General features: G+C 42.1%; 1 protein-coding gene across 7 annotated transcripts in view; it reads right to left on the reverse strand.

Annotated features, from left to right (window-relative positions):
• PDE10A (phosphodiesterase 10A) overlaps window positions 1-15,850 on the reverse strand; it is a 745,035-nt gene that overhangs the window by 37,953 nt on the left and 691,232 nt on the right. For all 7 annotated transcript variants that reach the window (XM_049905162.1, XM_049905144.1, XM_049905169.1 and 4 more), the window contains 4 exons: window positions 13,742-13,884; window positions 12,603-12,686; window positions 10,719-10,869; window positions 7,082-7,237 (listed from right to left, as the gene is read on the reverse strand). In XM_049905162.1, coding sequence (XP_049761119.1) covers window positions 7,082-7,237; window positions 10,719-10,869; window positions 12,603-12,686; window positions 13,742-13,884 — 534 coding nt within the window. The remainder of the gene's footprint in view (window positions 1-7,081; window positions 7,238-10,718; window positions 10,870-12,602; window positions 12,687-13,741; window positions 13,885-15,850) is intronic.

Below are 15,850 nucleotides of genomic sequence, written 5' to 3' on the forward strand. Positions count from 1 at the left end.
TAATTTCCCCATTCTGTTGAATCGCCTTTCTTTGGATTGGGCACAAATATGGATCCCTTCCACTTGGCTGGCCCGGTAGCAGTCTTCCAAACTTCTTGGCATAGACAAGTGAGCGCATCCAGTGCTACATCTGTTTATTGACGCATCTCAATTGGTATTCCGTCAACTCCTGGAGTCTTGTTTTTCCCCACTGCCTCCAGTGCGGCTTGGACTTCTTCCTTCAGTACCATTGTTTTTTTTTATCATATTTTCGGTACCTCCTGAAATGGCTGAATGTCAACCAATTGTTTTTGGTACAGTGACTTTGTGTATTCCTTTCATCTTCTTTTGATGCTTCCTGCATTGTTTAATATTTTTCCCTGTAAAAAAAACAGGGAAAATATTGCAATTTGAGGCTTGAATTTTTTCTTCAGTTCTTTCAGCTTGAGAAATTCTGAATGTGTACTTCCCTTTTGGTTTTCTAATTCCAGGTCTTTCACATTTCATTATAACACTCTACATTGTCTTCTCAAGCTGCCCTTTGAAATCTTCAGTTCAGCTCTTTTACTTTATCATTTCTTCCCTTCGCTTAAGCTCCTCTACATTCAAGAGCAAGTTTCAGGGTCTCTTCTGACATCCATTTTGGCTTTTTCTTCTTTCCTATCTTTTTAAAGGCCTCTTGCTCTCTTCTTTATGATTTTCTTGATGCCATTCCATAATGCGTCTGTTCTTCAATCATAAGTGATCAATGGGTCAAATCTACTCTTGAGATGCTCTCTAAACTCAGGTGAGATGTACTCAAGGAATCGCCTCAGCGGCACTGGGTATACTCCAGGACAGTCTTTGGCTCTCATGGACTTTTTACAATTTTCTTCAGCTTCAACCTGAACTTGCATATGAGCAACTGATGGTCTGTTTTGGAGTCCATCTCTGGCCTTGTTCTGACTGATATTGAACTTTTCCATCATCTTTCCACACATGTAGTTGATTTGATTCCTGTATATTCCATTTGGCGAGGTCCACGGGTATAGTCGCTGCTTATGTTGTTGAAAAAAGATATTTGCAATGAAGAAGTTGGTATTCTTACAAAATTCTATCATGCGATCTCCAGTGTAACTTCTATCACTAAGGCCGTATATTCCAACTTGCTCTATACCCATCATTAGGGTCGACTCTACTTTGAGGATAAAGCTTTTCCCTAGTCGTATTTTGAGCACTTTCCAAACTGAGGGGCTCATCTTCCAGAACTATATCAGAATATGTTTTGCTGCTACTTATAAGGTTTTCACTGGCTAATTTTTTCAGAAATAGGCTGCCAAGTCCTTCTTCTTTGTCTTAGTCTGGAAGCAACACCAGCGTGCCAGGCCCTGAGGCAGCTCTGTGGATCCCCCAAAGAATAAGGTGCAGTCACCGTCCTCATCGGCTTATAATTCAGGAATGTGTAAGGCTCACAAGCCTTCAACCCAATATGAAAAAAACTAAGACCTGAGTATGCTGAGGAGATCAGGGGTCGTGGAAAAAGACACACTGCTGTCCCCAGCTATGTGGAGGTTTCAAAAATGTGTTCCTGGAGATGACATGTGAGCTGAGTCTTGGCAACAGGAGGAGGAGAGCACAGAAGGGAGGCAGGGAATCCAGACAGTGGCGCAGAGGTAAGAATGTTGTGGAACTATAAAGAAAGCAGCAGGAGATGTAATTCTGGAGCAGGTAGAGGGCAGTCATCAAAGGCGTGTGTGTCAGCAAGAAACTTGGGATGCATCCTTGAGGCTGCGGAGGACCCCTGGTAACTTTTAAACAGGAGAACAACATGGTGAGACATATGTTTGGAGGACAGAACTGAGAGACACAAGCCTAGAGGAACCAAAAACCCATTGTCATTGAGTCAATCCTGACTCATAGCAACCCTATAGAATAGAGCAGAACTACCCTATAGGGTCTCCAAGGCTGTAATTTTTATGGAAGCAGGCTACCACATCTTTTTCCCACTGAGTGGCTAGTGGGTTCAAACTGCCATCCTTTCAGTTAGCAGCTGAGCATTTAACCACTGTGCCACCAGGGCTCCTTAAGCTTATAGAAAAGTGTAATCAATAGGGGGAAACTGCAGTAAAACAGGCAAAACACGATGAAGGCCTCAACTGGGATGTCTAGCAGGGGGTTTGGGGTTTTTTTGGTGGATAGCCATTGGTTAACTTCCTCATCCTTTCTTTGATTACCCAGATATTCAACAGGTAACAGAGGCAGCCGTACTGAAAATCAACGCTTGGTTCAACAAGAAGCAGTACCATGCAGCAACACACACACACATAAAGCTTTCAAAATGCCTGGCTGGGAACTGTGTCTAGCAATTGTGTATTGAATTTCTTATCTTCTGTCTATGTCACCAGAAGAGGGCTATTTCCAGACCCACATCTGTCTGCATGGCAATGCAGATAAAGGAAGTCTGCAGAGATCAAAGTGGCAATATGAAAGTCTTTCACTTCAATGCAACTATATGCCCTTCCAATATTGTTGTAACTGGAAATATGGCCTTTTTACTGCTATCAAAGGATAACATCTTAAATGGTCAAGTTTGGAGGTATCTTTTGACAAGATATTAAATTGGCAGGACTTGGTAACCCACATGAAAGATGGCTGTAAGGACTCTCACCTGTCTGAGGCTATGTGGTGGCTGGAGTTGCCCCCCAGGGGATACAGAGCAGAGACGGTGCAGAAAAATGACAGGCATGATTTGGACATACTGAATTTTGAGCTCTAGCAGCTGGAAACAGGTCTCACTAAGCATTAAGCTTAAATACAGGTCTGAGAGCCATTAGCATACTGTTGTTGCTGTTGTGTGCTGTCCAGTCAACTCTGAGTCATAGTGACCCCTCATAACAGAGTAGAACTGCCTCAGAGGGTTTTCTAGGCTGTAATCTTTACAGGAGCAGATCACCAGACGTTCCTCTCACAGAGCCATTGGGTGGGTTTGAACCATCAACCTTTCTGTTAGCCTCTGAGTGCTCAAACACTGAGCCACTGGGGCCTCTTATTAGCATATGAGTACCAGTTAAAAGCCTGAGCAGATCAGGCAGCTGGTGAGAAGGTGGCCTGAAGGCAGGACTTCATAAACTGGAACCTTCCTCCTTCTAGGATGTCCGCTTCATGAGGTCAGGGACTCTGGCTTGTTTCCTTCATTGCCATATCCCCAGTGCCTAATCCGGGTGCTGGCAAATGGGAGGAGCTCAATAATCACTTTGTCGAGTTAAATTGAGTCCCAATTAAATTATTAGATAAATCAGAGGACAAAAAAAAAAAAAAGAAAGAAAAAAAATACTCAGAGAAGTATCATGAGTATATAATGTGAAATAAGTCAAGCATCTAGAACTTGTAAGAAAGAAACCTGTCCTGAACACTCTTGCCCATGGAGACTGGGCTCAGTCTGTTTATGGTTCTGATGTTTCTCCGGGCCATATCTCACACAGGAGGTTTTGGTTAGACTAATTCTAAACTGGTGGTGCTTTTTACTTGAATCTGTGACGTCACACTTTCCAGATTCCCTTTCCTGTAATGGACTTAGTACCTTGTCTTCTCTAAAGATGGAGGAACAAATCTGCCCATACTGTCATCCCATCTGTAATACCTTGAATCTAACTCTTCTCCAACAAGCTTTTGGAGGCTAACAGCTTGTCTGTTAATTTCCTGTCACGTATTTCCTGTTTCTGTGTTTCTATCATTCTGGGCACATTGCCTTATGTAGTCTGGCTGGGGTCCACATTACTGATGGCTACCTAGAATGAGACAAATCACTCTGAACCTCCAATGTTGATGGAAACTCAGGGGGATCCAGGGTTGATGACAGCTCAGGGAGATCCAGAGTTGATGGCAGCTCAGGAGGATACAGTGTTGATGGTAGCTCAGGGGGATCCAGGGTTGATGGCGGCTCAGGGGCATCCAGGATTGATGGCAACTCAGGGGGATCCAGGGTTGATGACAGCTCAGGGAGATCCAGAGATGATGACAGCTCAGGGGGATCCAGAGTTGATGACAGCTCAGGGGGATCCAAGGTTGATGGCAGCTCAGGGGGATACAGTGTTGATGATAGCTCAGGGGGATCCAAGGTGGATGGCACCTCAGGGGGGGTCCAAGGTTGATGGCAGCTCAGGGGGATCCAGGGTTGATGGCAGCTCAGGAGGTTCCAGGGTTGATGGCAGCTCAGGGGGATCCAGGGTTGACGGCGGCTCAGGGGGATCCAGGGTTGACAGCGGCTCATGGGGATCCAAGGTTGATGGCGGCTCAGGGGGATCCAGGGTTGATGGCAGCTCACGGGGATCCAGGGTTGATGGCAGCTCACGGGGATACAGGGTTGATGGCAGCTCACAGGGATCCAGGGTTGATGGCAGCTCACAGGGATCCAGGGTTGATGGCAGCTCACGGAAATCCAGGGTTGATGGCAGCTCACGGAGATCCAGGGTTGATGGCAGCTCACGGAGATCCGGGGTTGATGGCAGCTCACGGGGATCCAAGGATGATGGCAGCTCAGGGGGAGCCAGTGTTGATGGCGGCTCAGGGGATCCAGGGTTGACGGCAGCTCAGGGAGATCCAGGGTTGATAGCAGCTCACGGGGATCCAGGGTTGATGGCAGCTCAGGAGGATCCAGGGTTGATGGCGGCTCAGGGGATCCAGTGCCAAGAGAGCTCACATGGGTTGGGACTCTCTCCACTCCCACCTGCTGTGCTGTTACTGGTGCATCACAAGCATAGTTTCCATTCCACCCAGGGACCATACACGTTGAAGGCCCTGCCTCCTTCAAAACCGATTTTATTAAAAAAAATTATTTTTCCACACACACGAAAAGAAAACCTTTATAAAGGCTATTAAAATATATTTACAGGTTAAACTGCCAGAGTTATTGTCAAGGTCACATGTATGAATTCATTTAGGACTTGAGAGATGAGGTGCTAATGGAGTGAGTCCTAATAATGTCTAGATGAGAGCAACCCGATGTCATTTCTGGCATTTATTCTTTTCTCCTATACAAACAACTAGCCTCAAATGACGAATGAGGCCAAAAGAGACATAAAACTGTCATGAAATTTGATAATGTTCTTTTTACAGGTTATACGTATCTGTCTGTCTGTACACATATGTACATTTGCTTGACACCTTCCATCTGGTACCTCTGGCACCTTCCCAGAGTTGAGGAGAAGAACTCCGGAGTAATACACACACATGAGCATGTACGCGTATAAACCTGCTGCTGTCAATTCTGACTCATAGCGACCCTACAGGACAGGGTAGAGCTGCCCTGTAGAGTTTCCAAGGAGCACCTGGTGGATTCAAACTGCAGACCTTTTGGTTAGCACCCATAGCATTTAACCACTATGCCACCAGGGTTTCCATGTGTATGTATGTGTATGTGTACCTGTGTATACATAAATGTTGTTGTTAGGTGTCAAGTTGGTTCTGACTCATTGCAACCCTATGTACAACAGAATGAAACACTGCCCGGTCCTGTGTCATCCTCACTATCATTATGTTCAAGCCCATATATATATACATATATACACACATGCACACACAGACACACACAGACACCTTTTATGCTGCTTAAATTTCTGTGCATGGATATACGTATCTATAGAAGCCCTGATGGTGCAGTGATTAAGCACTCAGCTGCTAAATGAAGTCAGTGATTGGAACCCACCAGCTGCTCTGAGGGAAAAAGATGTGGCAGTCTGCTCCCATAGAGATTACAGCCTTGGAAACCCTATAGGGGCAGTTCTACTCTGTCCTATGGGGTTGCTATGAGTTGGAATCAACTTGACAGCAATGATTTGGTTTTGGTTTTGGATATATTTATCCATATCTACATTGTTTAAAAAAAGACTGCTGCCCATGGAACATGAGAAGTGGAGACTCCATACAGCTTTCAGGGGCAGCCACCCCATGGGCAGGCAGAACACCCAGCTACTGACTGGATATGGCTGAAAAATGATCAAAATGGCTCCACATATAAGATAACTCTCACTTTACCCAAAACCAAAAAAAGAAAAAAACTGTTGCCAGTTGAGTCAATTCCGACTCCTATGAGTCACTTCTATACAGCAGAGTATAAACTTGAAATTCCCTTCCTTATCTCGGTTTGGGTCTCCACTTTTAATTAAGGCCTCAGTCGTTCTTATCTGTATTTAAAAGCAACTACCAAAACCTTTCACAAAAGCACTTGCACTTCAATGTTTATCTGCCAGAAAAGCCTGGAGGTAGTGGGACCAGGACAGCTCATCTGGCTGGGGTTTGAGAAGGTATGAGCCTGTAGTCCTATGGTCGCCTGGACACGGGGCCACATGAGGAGTCACTAGGAAAAGCCCTTGGGAGGTTGCGGGGAGGAAAACGCAAAACGGGAGAAAAGAAGACAGCATCAAGGGGCAAATGCATTCCTGCTTCACATCTGCCAGAGGGTCTGCATGAGTTTCGTTGTGGCAACTTTGTGAAATCAAAACCCTTCCCTTAGACACAATCACAGCTGAGGAAGATTTATCTTCCGGCTCTGAGGTCCTGACAGGAGAGGAAAACACAGGGTCGGCTTTTCTCAACTCAAATTCCACATTTAAAAACGTCTGTGAGGGGAATACAACCAGGAGGATGCTAGAGCTACCTTCCTGAGGTGAGTGTGAGGAAAAAAGCCTGAAATAAAGAAGCATCATCTGATTCACACGTCGAAGTGAGACCTGCCATTGTCTAAGTCAACCACGAAGAACATCTTAAAATCAATGAATTAAAAAAAGAAAAGGACTCCATAACACCCAAAACCTTGCCTTTGCCTGACTTGTAAGGCTGGTTGCTCAGTACCTTCCGGTTCCAGAGTACAACAATCCAGAGGATTACGTTAAACCATCCAGAACAGACATTGCCTTATGGTATCACGTACTGATCGACAGAAGACCTAAAAATCACACACATATTCAAAATCTTCATAAAGGACTCTATCCACAAAACTCACAATTGTTAATGATGACTAAGATCTTACACTAAAGCTTGGCTGTTTTTCTAGAGGAAGCCGTTGACAGTAACCACAGCATGGCTGAGACCCCGCGGTGGATGGGGGCCAGCGCCAGGCCCTTACCTGGAGGATGGACACCGTCTGGGAGAAGTGGTGCTGCTCCATGGTGGAGGTGGAGTACAGTGCTGCCAGCGGATGATCGAACTTCTGCAGGTAGCTGTTACTGAAGCCCCTGTGGTCCAGGTCGTGGCACAGACATGCTATCAGCAGCCCTTTGCGCTTGAGGAAACAACAGATGCATGATGTTCAAACAAAGAAACAGGAGAGCACGCTTAGAGCTTACCATTAATGCTTCATTAACCTCTGCCATTGACACGGCTCCCCAATGTCTCATTTATGAACCTTTGACTCCAGACAAGCTCACTTCTTTTTTAACCTCTTTCTTCTTTTTTCTGCTCTGCAACTTGACAGTCAAATTATTCTTGAGTTTTTCTGATCAACTCTGGGAAAGGGGTTGGAGGTATCAGGTCAAAGGTGTAAAGCAAAGGTAGCAAAGGTTAGGGATGAAGCAAACCTGCTCCAAGAGAGGCTGGTTCAATTCCTTCACGTGAAGCTTTATTCAGTGTCATAGTCTAATGTGAGAATGTTATTTTTACTATAAAAAATAAATATAACAACTAAGTTATACAGCATGTGAAAAATGGCAAATTGAAAAAGAAAAAAGCAGGCTAAGGGGGATGAGAGGGAGGTGTGTTTGGAGTGTTACATGAAGTGGTCGAATGAGCCTGGCAGAAAAGGCCAGACACGCAGCAGGGAGGCAGGAGGACTTGGAGGAGAGCGTCATGGGCAGAGGGGACAGGTGAACGGATACTTTCAGGGGAGGGTGCCTGAGAGTCCTGGGGCCAGGAAGGCGGCCAGTGGGCCTGCAGCAGAGGGACTGAGGGGAGATGGGGCCAGAGAAGAGCTGCAGAGGAGGAAGGCTGCAGACCCTACAGGCCTTATATTCCAGTGAACCAGGGAAACTATGGGAGTTTCAAGCAGGCAGCGACATCACCTGTCTTAGGCGTTTAAGAGGCCATGTCGCAACTGCCCTGGGAATAGGCTCTAGGAGAGTAAGGGAGATGGGTGAGGAAGCTTTCGAGGAAATTCAGGCAGGGTTTGGGGCGGGATAACAACGGAGGCTGTGAGATGTGATTAAGACCTAGACCTGTTTTGCAGTAGAGCCAGCAGGATTTTCTGATAGACTGCATATGGAGGGAAGGAGAAGAGAGGGGAAGGTGCAGGAGGGGAGGGGAGGGTGAGGATATGTTCTCTACATCCTGCTCCTTCTAAGCAGCACCAATTTCCCCTGCAAGCTAATTACCAGGGTGGTCTCTCAGATCATTAACACATCTAAAACGACAACGTGTACATGGGTTCAGTTTGTGTGTTTGGTATTCATAAGATAACTGAATGAGTTATGCTCTGAATATTCATTAAAGCTTTTGGGTTATTAACAGACTTTGTACTGCTGCATCAACCACAGATAATTGGGCAACCTCTACTGCACAACAGATCAAAGCTGTTGTGTACATCTTTCCATTTTTCTTACCTAGGTAATTATTTTTTGACATAACTTTCAATACTTTTGTTAAAAGTATGATAGAATCATGCATCTGAAAATAATATACAAAATAATAAGCTCTGCTAAACATCTTCCTCTAACAAAATCAATTAATTTCTAATAGCTCTATTACAGATTAAATATCCTCTTTATAAAAATATTCAAGCATTTCCATATGCAATTTTGGGATTATTTTTAGGCAACATGACCTGAGTTTTTAGAAAAATATAATAATATGATTCATTCCAGCAGTGAATTGGGAATTTCAATCAGAATCAAGGTACAGCAACAAAATTTTTCCCACTTAACTTTAAACTTTCCATTTTCAAATACAAATTTCAATGTATAACTTCTATTATTTCTTAAACTCCCAGACTATCTTATGGCAAACAGAGAAAATGAAATTGCTTTTTTAATCTAAAAGTCTCAAAAATACAGGGTTTAATGGAACAGAAAACTGTTTAGACAACAGAAAAAGAACATCTGGTTAGTTTATAAACTATTAGGTTCAATGTCTCAGTTATCTAGTGCTACTATAACAGAAATACCACAGGCGGGTGTTTTTAAAAAATATAAATTTATTCTCTCACAGTTTAGAAGGCTAGAAGTCCGAGTTCAGGGTGCCACCTATAGGGAAAGGCTTTTTCTCTCTGTTGGGCTCCGGGGAAAGGTCCTTGTTCCTTGGTTCCTAGGTGATCTTCATGAGGCATGGCCTTTATCCTCCCCATCTCTGCTTGCTTCTCTAACCCTAATCTGCTCTTTTATATCTCAAGGGAGAATGACTTAAAACACATCCTACACTAACACTGTCTAATTATCATAAGGAAGAAAACCCTATTCCCAAATGGGATTGTAACCACAGGTATAAAAACCAAACCAAATCTGTTGCTGTCAAGTAGATTCCAACTCCCAGCAACCCTATTAGACAGAACAGAACTGCCCCATAGGGTTTCCCAGGCTGTCATTTTTACGGAAGCAGACTGCCACCTTTCTCCCCAGCAGCAGCTAGTGGGTTCGAACTGCTGGACTTTTCAGTTGGCAGCCGAGCTCTTAACCTATTTGCAACATGTATTTTTGGGGAACACAATTCAATCCATAAAACCAAGCTAACCTAACGTGAACTCAGTGTGACATAATGGGAAAAGGCAGGGCTGGAACCCAGGAGCTCTGAGGTCTGGGCGGAATGTGGCCTTGGGAGAAGCACTTTCACTCCTCAGAGATGACTGCTCCCCTTGCTCTGCTGGCCAGCTGTCGCCTGAAGTAGGATGTCGGTCTTGTGGAAGAGGAGAAGAAACCGCATTTGATCTCGGGCTTTCCCGGGCAGTACTAGGACAAGTGCGGCGAGAGGACAGGGAGGGAGATTAACCGTCAGAATTGTTCCATGGTGGTCAGGATAGTCCAGAGGGGGAATAAGCCTGTTTGGGGGCAGGAAGTTACTGTCACTAAGCACTTAGCTGGGTTTTTGAATAAGAGGATTCAGACAACGGTGGGTGAATGGATTAGACATCTCCAAATCTCCTAAGACCTGGAAAGTCCTGGGTCACCACCTCTGGGTATGTAGAGTCAGATAAATCAGTTAAACAGCTCAGAGCCCCTGTTTCCTTATGGATTCTGACTCAGAGTGACCCTATAGGACAGAGGAGAACTGTCCCACAGGGCTTCCAAGAAGCAGCTAGTAGATTTGGATTCAAATTGCTGACCCTTTGGTTAGTAGCCAAGCTCTTACCCACTGGACCACCAAGGCTCCTTCCTTATGGTAAAAAAAAAAAAAAATAGGCATTTATATCTTGGCTTCTCAAATCAGAAGGATATGTCTACATTATCCAGGGAATGTTCGCCAAGTAACAAAGGGAAGCTGGGGGTATAGAAGCTAGAAGAGACAAGGACCTTCCCCTAGAGCTGACACAGAGAGTGAGAAAGACTTCTCTTAGAACCAGAGTCCTGAATTTGTACTTCTAGTCTCTTGAACTGTGAAGCAGTAAATCTCTATTCTTTAAAGCCACCCACTTGTGGTATTTTTGTTACAGCAGCACTTGGAGACCAAGACACTTGGGTACAGGAATCTGAAAAAATGTGTTTCTGTTAATTTACTGAACCAAAATTTGCCCTGGAATAGCACACCCCATATCCACCTCATCCAGCACGGCCCGCTCCTACCTCCAGGTCTGTGAAGAGCCCTGTGTTGTTCTGAAGGATGGCATACATGCAGTGGGCTACGGTGACGGCATGCTTCCAGTTGTGGTACGGAACACGCCGGTAGTTTTTCTTAACAGACATGATAAAACGACACAACTTCTCAAGGTCGAAGCTGTGCAAAGAGAAATTGTATGACAGAAGCCATTATGTCACATTTAGGTGAGGCGTCAATACCTTCTAGAGAAAAGCTCTTGTTTACGTATGCCTATGTCTACACTCACAACATCGGGCACCCTATCACACTAGAGACTGTAAAGACACCTACACTCACTGAGTCCATGAGCACTGGACCTTCACCGACCACTTTCCTTCTATCTCTCCAGCCAGAAAGAAATAAGAAAATAGAGACTCTTATATAGGTTCTGTTCTGACATATGAATGGCCCACCAGGGAGAAAACACTAGAATCGGCATCATTCACCAGGAGGTAGTCACTGTCATCCCCCCACCAACGTCCTTACCTTTGCAAACACTTCCTGGCCCTACAGCGCCCAACAAACAGCAAAATATCATCATCCTGTTCAAGGCTACAGTGGAGCCACTTTTTGCAAAGAGGGTATTCAGAACTGCGAATATGTATACCGTGAGAATTTTCTAGATGAGTGATTATCCTTGCAAAGTAAAATTGTTACGGTACATCAAATTCTTAAGTGGCAAATGACCATATCCAAACACTGACACAGGATATGAATGACTATGACATTTATTTTTATATACTATGTGATTATTATATTTTATTTTTATATCTTTGTTACTACAATGCATTTATACTTATTTAAAGCCCTATCAACTTTCCAAATGGATTTAAGGCTGCTTAAACCAAAAACACATCAACATAAAACAGAGTCCTTTGAAATACCAAAGAGGTGAGAGTTCATAGCAGAACCTAAAAATGCAGGTAACCTGGGTTGTTCTTTACTGAGAATTTTCCAATGTCCTTGAAGCATAAGGTATGGTATTTTTAGAGTTCCAACTGGTAAAGCTTTTGATTTATATCTAAGAAATACCTAGACTTAGCTACAGTTATCTTGTGTGCATTCTTTTAAAGCAGCAGATTAGAAAAAGTCACTGACAGAAACAAAACAGAAGGCACAGAATTTCGCAGTGTTCCTCTATAAGCCATTTAATGCCTAAATGAGTAAAAAGAGAAAAAGAAAACTATTCCCTGCCTTTTTATGTACGTGTGTTTAAGCTATAAAAAATCAGATATAAAGAAATGTGCCTAGGACAGGCCAAAGTGAATGGGAAAAATCTGCACTGAAATGGTGCATAATTAAATTACTGACCAAGTACCAGAGCTTGAATTAGGAGGCTTCTTTCTTTTACACCTATTTTAACTGAAGGGTAATGTACGCTGAAAATTGACATTAAATTTCCCTCAGCAGGAGAAGACCTGGCAGTCTGTCCCCATAAAGATTACAGTCTAGGAAATCCAATGAGGAAGTTCTACTTTGTCTCTATGAGTCAAAATTGACTCGATGGCACCTAACAACAACAACATTCCAAAACACTGTTTTCTGAGGTATGTAACTACATTGAGTAGTTGCCCTGTCTCTTAGTTACACAAGCGTAAAGTACTTTTAACCTATATTTTTATGATAGCCCAGTTGGATTCCTGGTTGTTAGCCAAGGTGCTGCCTTATTGCCAGAGAACTCAGCAGCCCATAATGGATGTCTGAAAAGACTGTGAATATCTCCAACAATATCAGCCCATTTTTATTTAAATATAGAAAAAATAATTTTTATATACCATAAAAAAAAAAAAAATTCTAAACCAAAAAGGTGGCAGTGGAAGAGATCACCTCACGTCAATACTTAAACAAAGGAGTGTTTAGGTAATTCGTACCAGGCTATCCCACAGGACCGATGGATCATATGGACAAAAATTCCAGGCCACATGTTTTCAAAAGGACCAATGTCAAAGTGAAATCTGAAATCAGAAGAAGTCAGTCTATTATTAAATGCAGTTAGGATAAACACAATAACAAGTAAAGAAAGTAACTAAGCTACAAAGGTGCTAGGGGCCCCAGCATCCCACTCCAGCCTTCGCAGACTCTCTTCTCTTTGATTTAAATGTCTCTGGAGAGGGGAATTCTATACATTCTCTTAGGAATGTCATCTAGTACCTAAGTCAGTGCTCAGTCTTTCTATCAAATATCCTGTAAACAAGGACGCTGCAGCTGTTATCAGAGAAATTAAAAAGTACAAGATAATTTATGTTGTCATGGATACTACACAGTTACAATTCAAAATTAAGGGGAAAAACACTCTTACCAAAAGTATTTTTTAGAGTTGAAAATTACTTTTATCTCCTATTTAAACCCAGAGAAAAAAAATGATAAATATAAACACCCAAAGCTATTCCCTATTTTTCATTTGCTGATTTGGTTGCTAACCTTCACCCGGAATAAACAGAGTAGTAAAGTATACACGATATTCCCAGCCGTAAGTCAAGCCTCGGGTATGGGCCACTTGTGAAAATTTTCTATGTAGCCGAGTAAATGTTAGTTTACACTTAAAATGAGCACACAAATGGTCACAGGTCCTACTACCAATAACTTAAATACATTAGCAGAGGATTGAAAAACAAGGTGTGCAAATTGAAAATCATTTTTAAATTCTCAAATTTAATTTGGAAATTTAAATGAAAATGAAGACTTAGATATCTGATATTAAATGCCATTTTGAATGTTACACACTACATGGTATAAAATATACATCAATACACTAGCTAACATTTAGGTTATCACATTTCAAAACCAAGTTCAGGTTTCTCTTTTAAGGTAAAGACATCTGGCCTTTATTTCCTGGTTCTATTTTTTTTTTATCTTAAGTCTGGAATCATTTCAGAAGGGAAAAATGGCAATACGTGGAACTACTCGGATGTAATAGGACCTTTGTGGTCCTCATTCTGCAACCCATTTCACTCAAGTTCAATCCATTAAAAATCTGTTCCCAAGGAAACTGACAAAGTGCAACGCTCACAGTTCGACTTCCTTGCAGAGCCTCACGGGGAGGGTGAAACGCATGAGGCCCTGCCACTCTTCCGCAGTGCAGATGCTGTGATAGGACAGCTTCTCCATCGTGACCCGGTAGATGCACTCTGAGTGGCGGATCCTATGATACATCTGAAAAGCAAATCCAGTGAACAGAAACTGGCATGCAATCTGATAATGAGATGAAACCCGAAACCATTCTAGTAAACTGAGGTCCGTGTGTGCATGTACGTGTGTGCGTGTACATCACGTGCCTCACACACAAATACCGTTTCGCAAGTAATCCATATTCTGTTTAGGAGATAAAACAGCTGAGCTGGTGAGATCAGTTGGTGTTTATGCTTGTGAATCAATACACAGGTGAAATTAACTAGGAGGGGCCTCTTAGAGGGGAAAAGAAGAACCTTCTGCAGTAGATTAATAACAAAAGCATTTGTTATGACAGTGGGATTAAAGAGCTTTTATAACATTTTGCATTTTTTCGTAACACCTAATACATAGGAAAGCCCACTGAGGTATCATTTATGGTCTACATAATAGTATGAATGAGACAGAAAAGAGTTAAAATAGTTTCTCTATGTCTGCTCTTTAAATATTCAGCTTATTATTAATATCACAAAATTCTCTAGGGGCCAGGTTTGGAGTTCATCAGCCCCTGCGATGGCAAGAGCAAGTAGAATCATCAGCCTGTCATCTAAGCCACAGATCTGGGATTTGCCAGCCCCCACAAATGTGTGTGCCATTTCTTTACAATTGTGTGAGCCATTTCCTTGAAGGAAATTTCTCTGTCTATATATATCTATGTATGCTTCACTGGTTTTTCTCCTCTAGAGAACCCAGGCTAAGACAATCAGTTAAAGAATTTGTGGATTTACTCCCCAAAAATGTACGCTCGCTTAATAATTACAGGCACATGCACTCTGCTAATATATTTATTATATTCATATTTACATTATAAAATACAAGCAAAAATAGAAATTTAAAACATAAAATTTTAAAACATATTTTCTTTTACTTACTGAATAAGACTCTTTTGTTCTTACTAAATAATTGTATATATTTTAAAAGAAAGTACTTTAAATTAATAAATGCCATCCCATTTTTTTCCTTAATACTTCATGACACAGTCACTTTAAGATTTGGTTCAGTTTAATTGATTTCAATACTTAAGACTGTCCACTATACTATTTGAGAAAGATATGCCAAACGTATGTAGGCCCAAATGGAATACACGTAGCATTACTGGCTGTGCTTACTTAAATACCACACTCCTATTTTTGTTTACTAACCACTAATTATAACTATAGGGTCACTATGAGTTGGGATCAACTTGATGGCACAGAACAACAACAACCACTTACTATATTTTTTGGTTGGAATTTGGCTAGTAAAAATCCATTTTCCCTGATGTCAACCAGTTGATCCTACAAACTAATCAGTTTCAATTTCACATATTATCAAAATGGGTTCAAAGCCAAGGAAACTCAATGAAACTTTTCACGAGGAAAATTTTAATCAGTCCAAAGCTGCTCTATAAAAAATATTCCATTTTAAAACAGGCAGAAAGAGAGGAAAAGGGAACACAGAATAGATATACAGAAAACAGTAAGATGGTAGATTTAAACCCAAACATGTGAATAATGACATGAAATGTAAATGGTCTAAACACCCCAATGAAAAAGGCAGAGATTGTCGGATTGAATAAAAAAGGAAGGCCCAACTATATGCTGCTTACAAGAAACTTACTTTAAATATAAAGACACAAATAGAGTAAAAGTAAAAGGATGGAAAATGATATACCATGTAATACCAGTTATAAGAAAGTTGGAGTGGCTATATCACTATCAGACAAAGTAGATTTCAAAGCAAAGTCTATTACTATTACCAGGATAAAGAAGGTCATTTCAAATGCTACAGGGTTCAGTTCAGCCAGAGGGCAACAATAGTAAATGTCAGGCACCTAATAGCAGAGCTTTGAAATACATGAAGCAAACACTGAGAGAACTATAAGTAAGACAGACAAAGAGAAAAATCTACAGTCACAGTCAAAGATTCCAATACCACTGTTGGAACTGACCTTCAGTTCAATGACCCAAAC

Source organism: Elephas maximus, chromosome 1 (genome assembly GCF_024166365.1).
Source record: "Elephas maximus indicus isolate mEleMax1 chromosome 1, mEleMax1 primary haplotype, whole genome shotgun sequence".
In the NCBI taxonomy this organism is placed as follows: Eukaryota; Metazoa; Chordata; class Mammalia; order Proboscidea; family Elephantidae; genus Elephas; species Elephas maximus.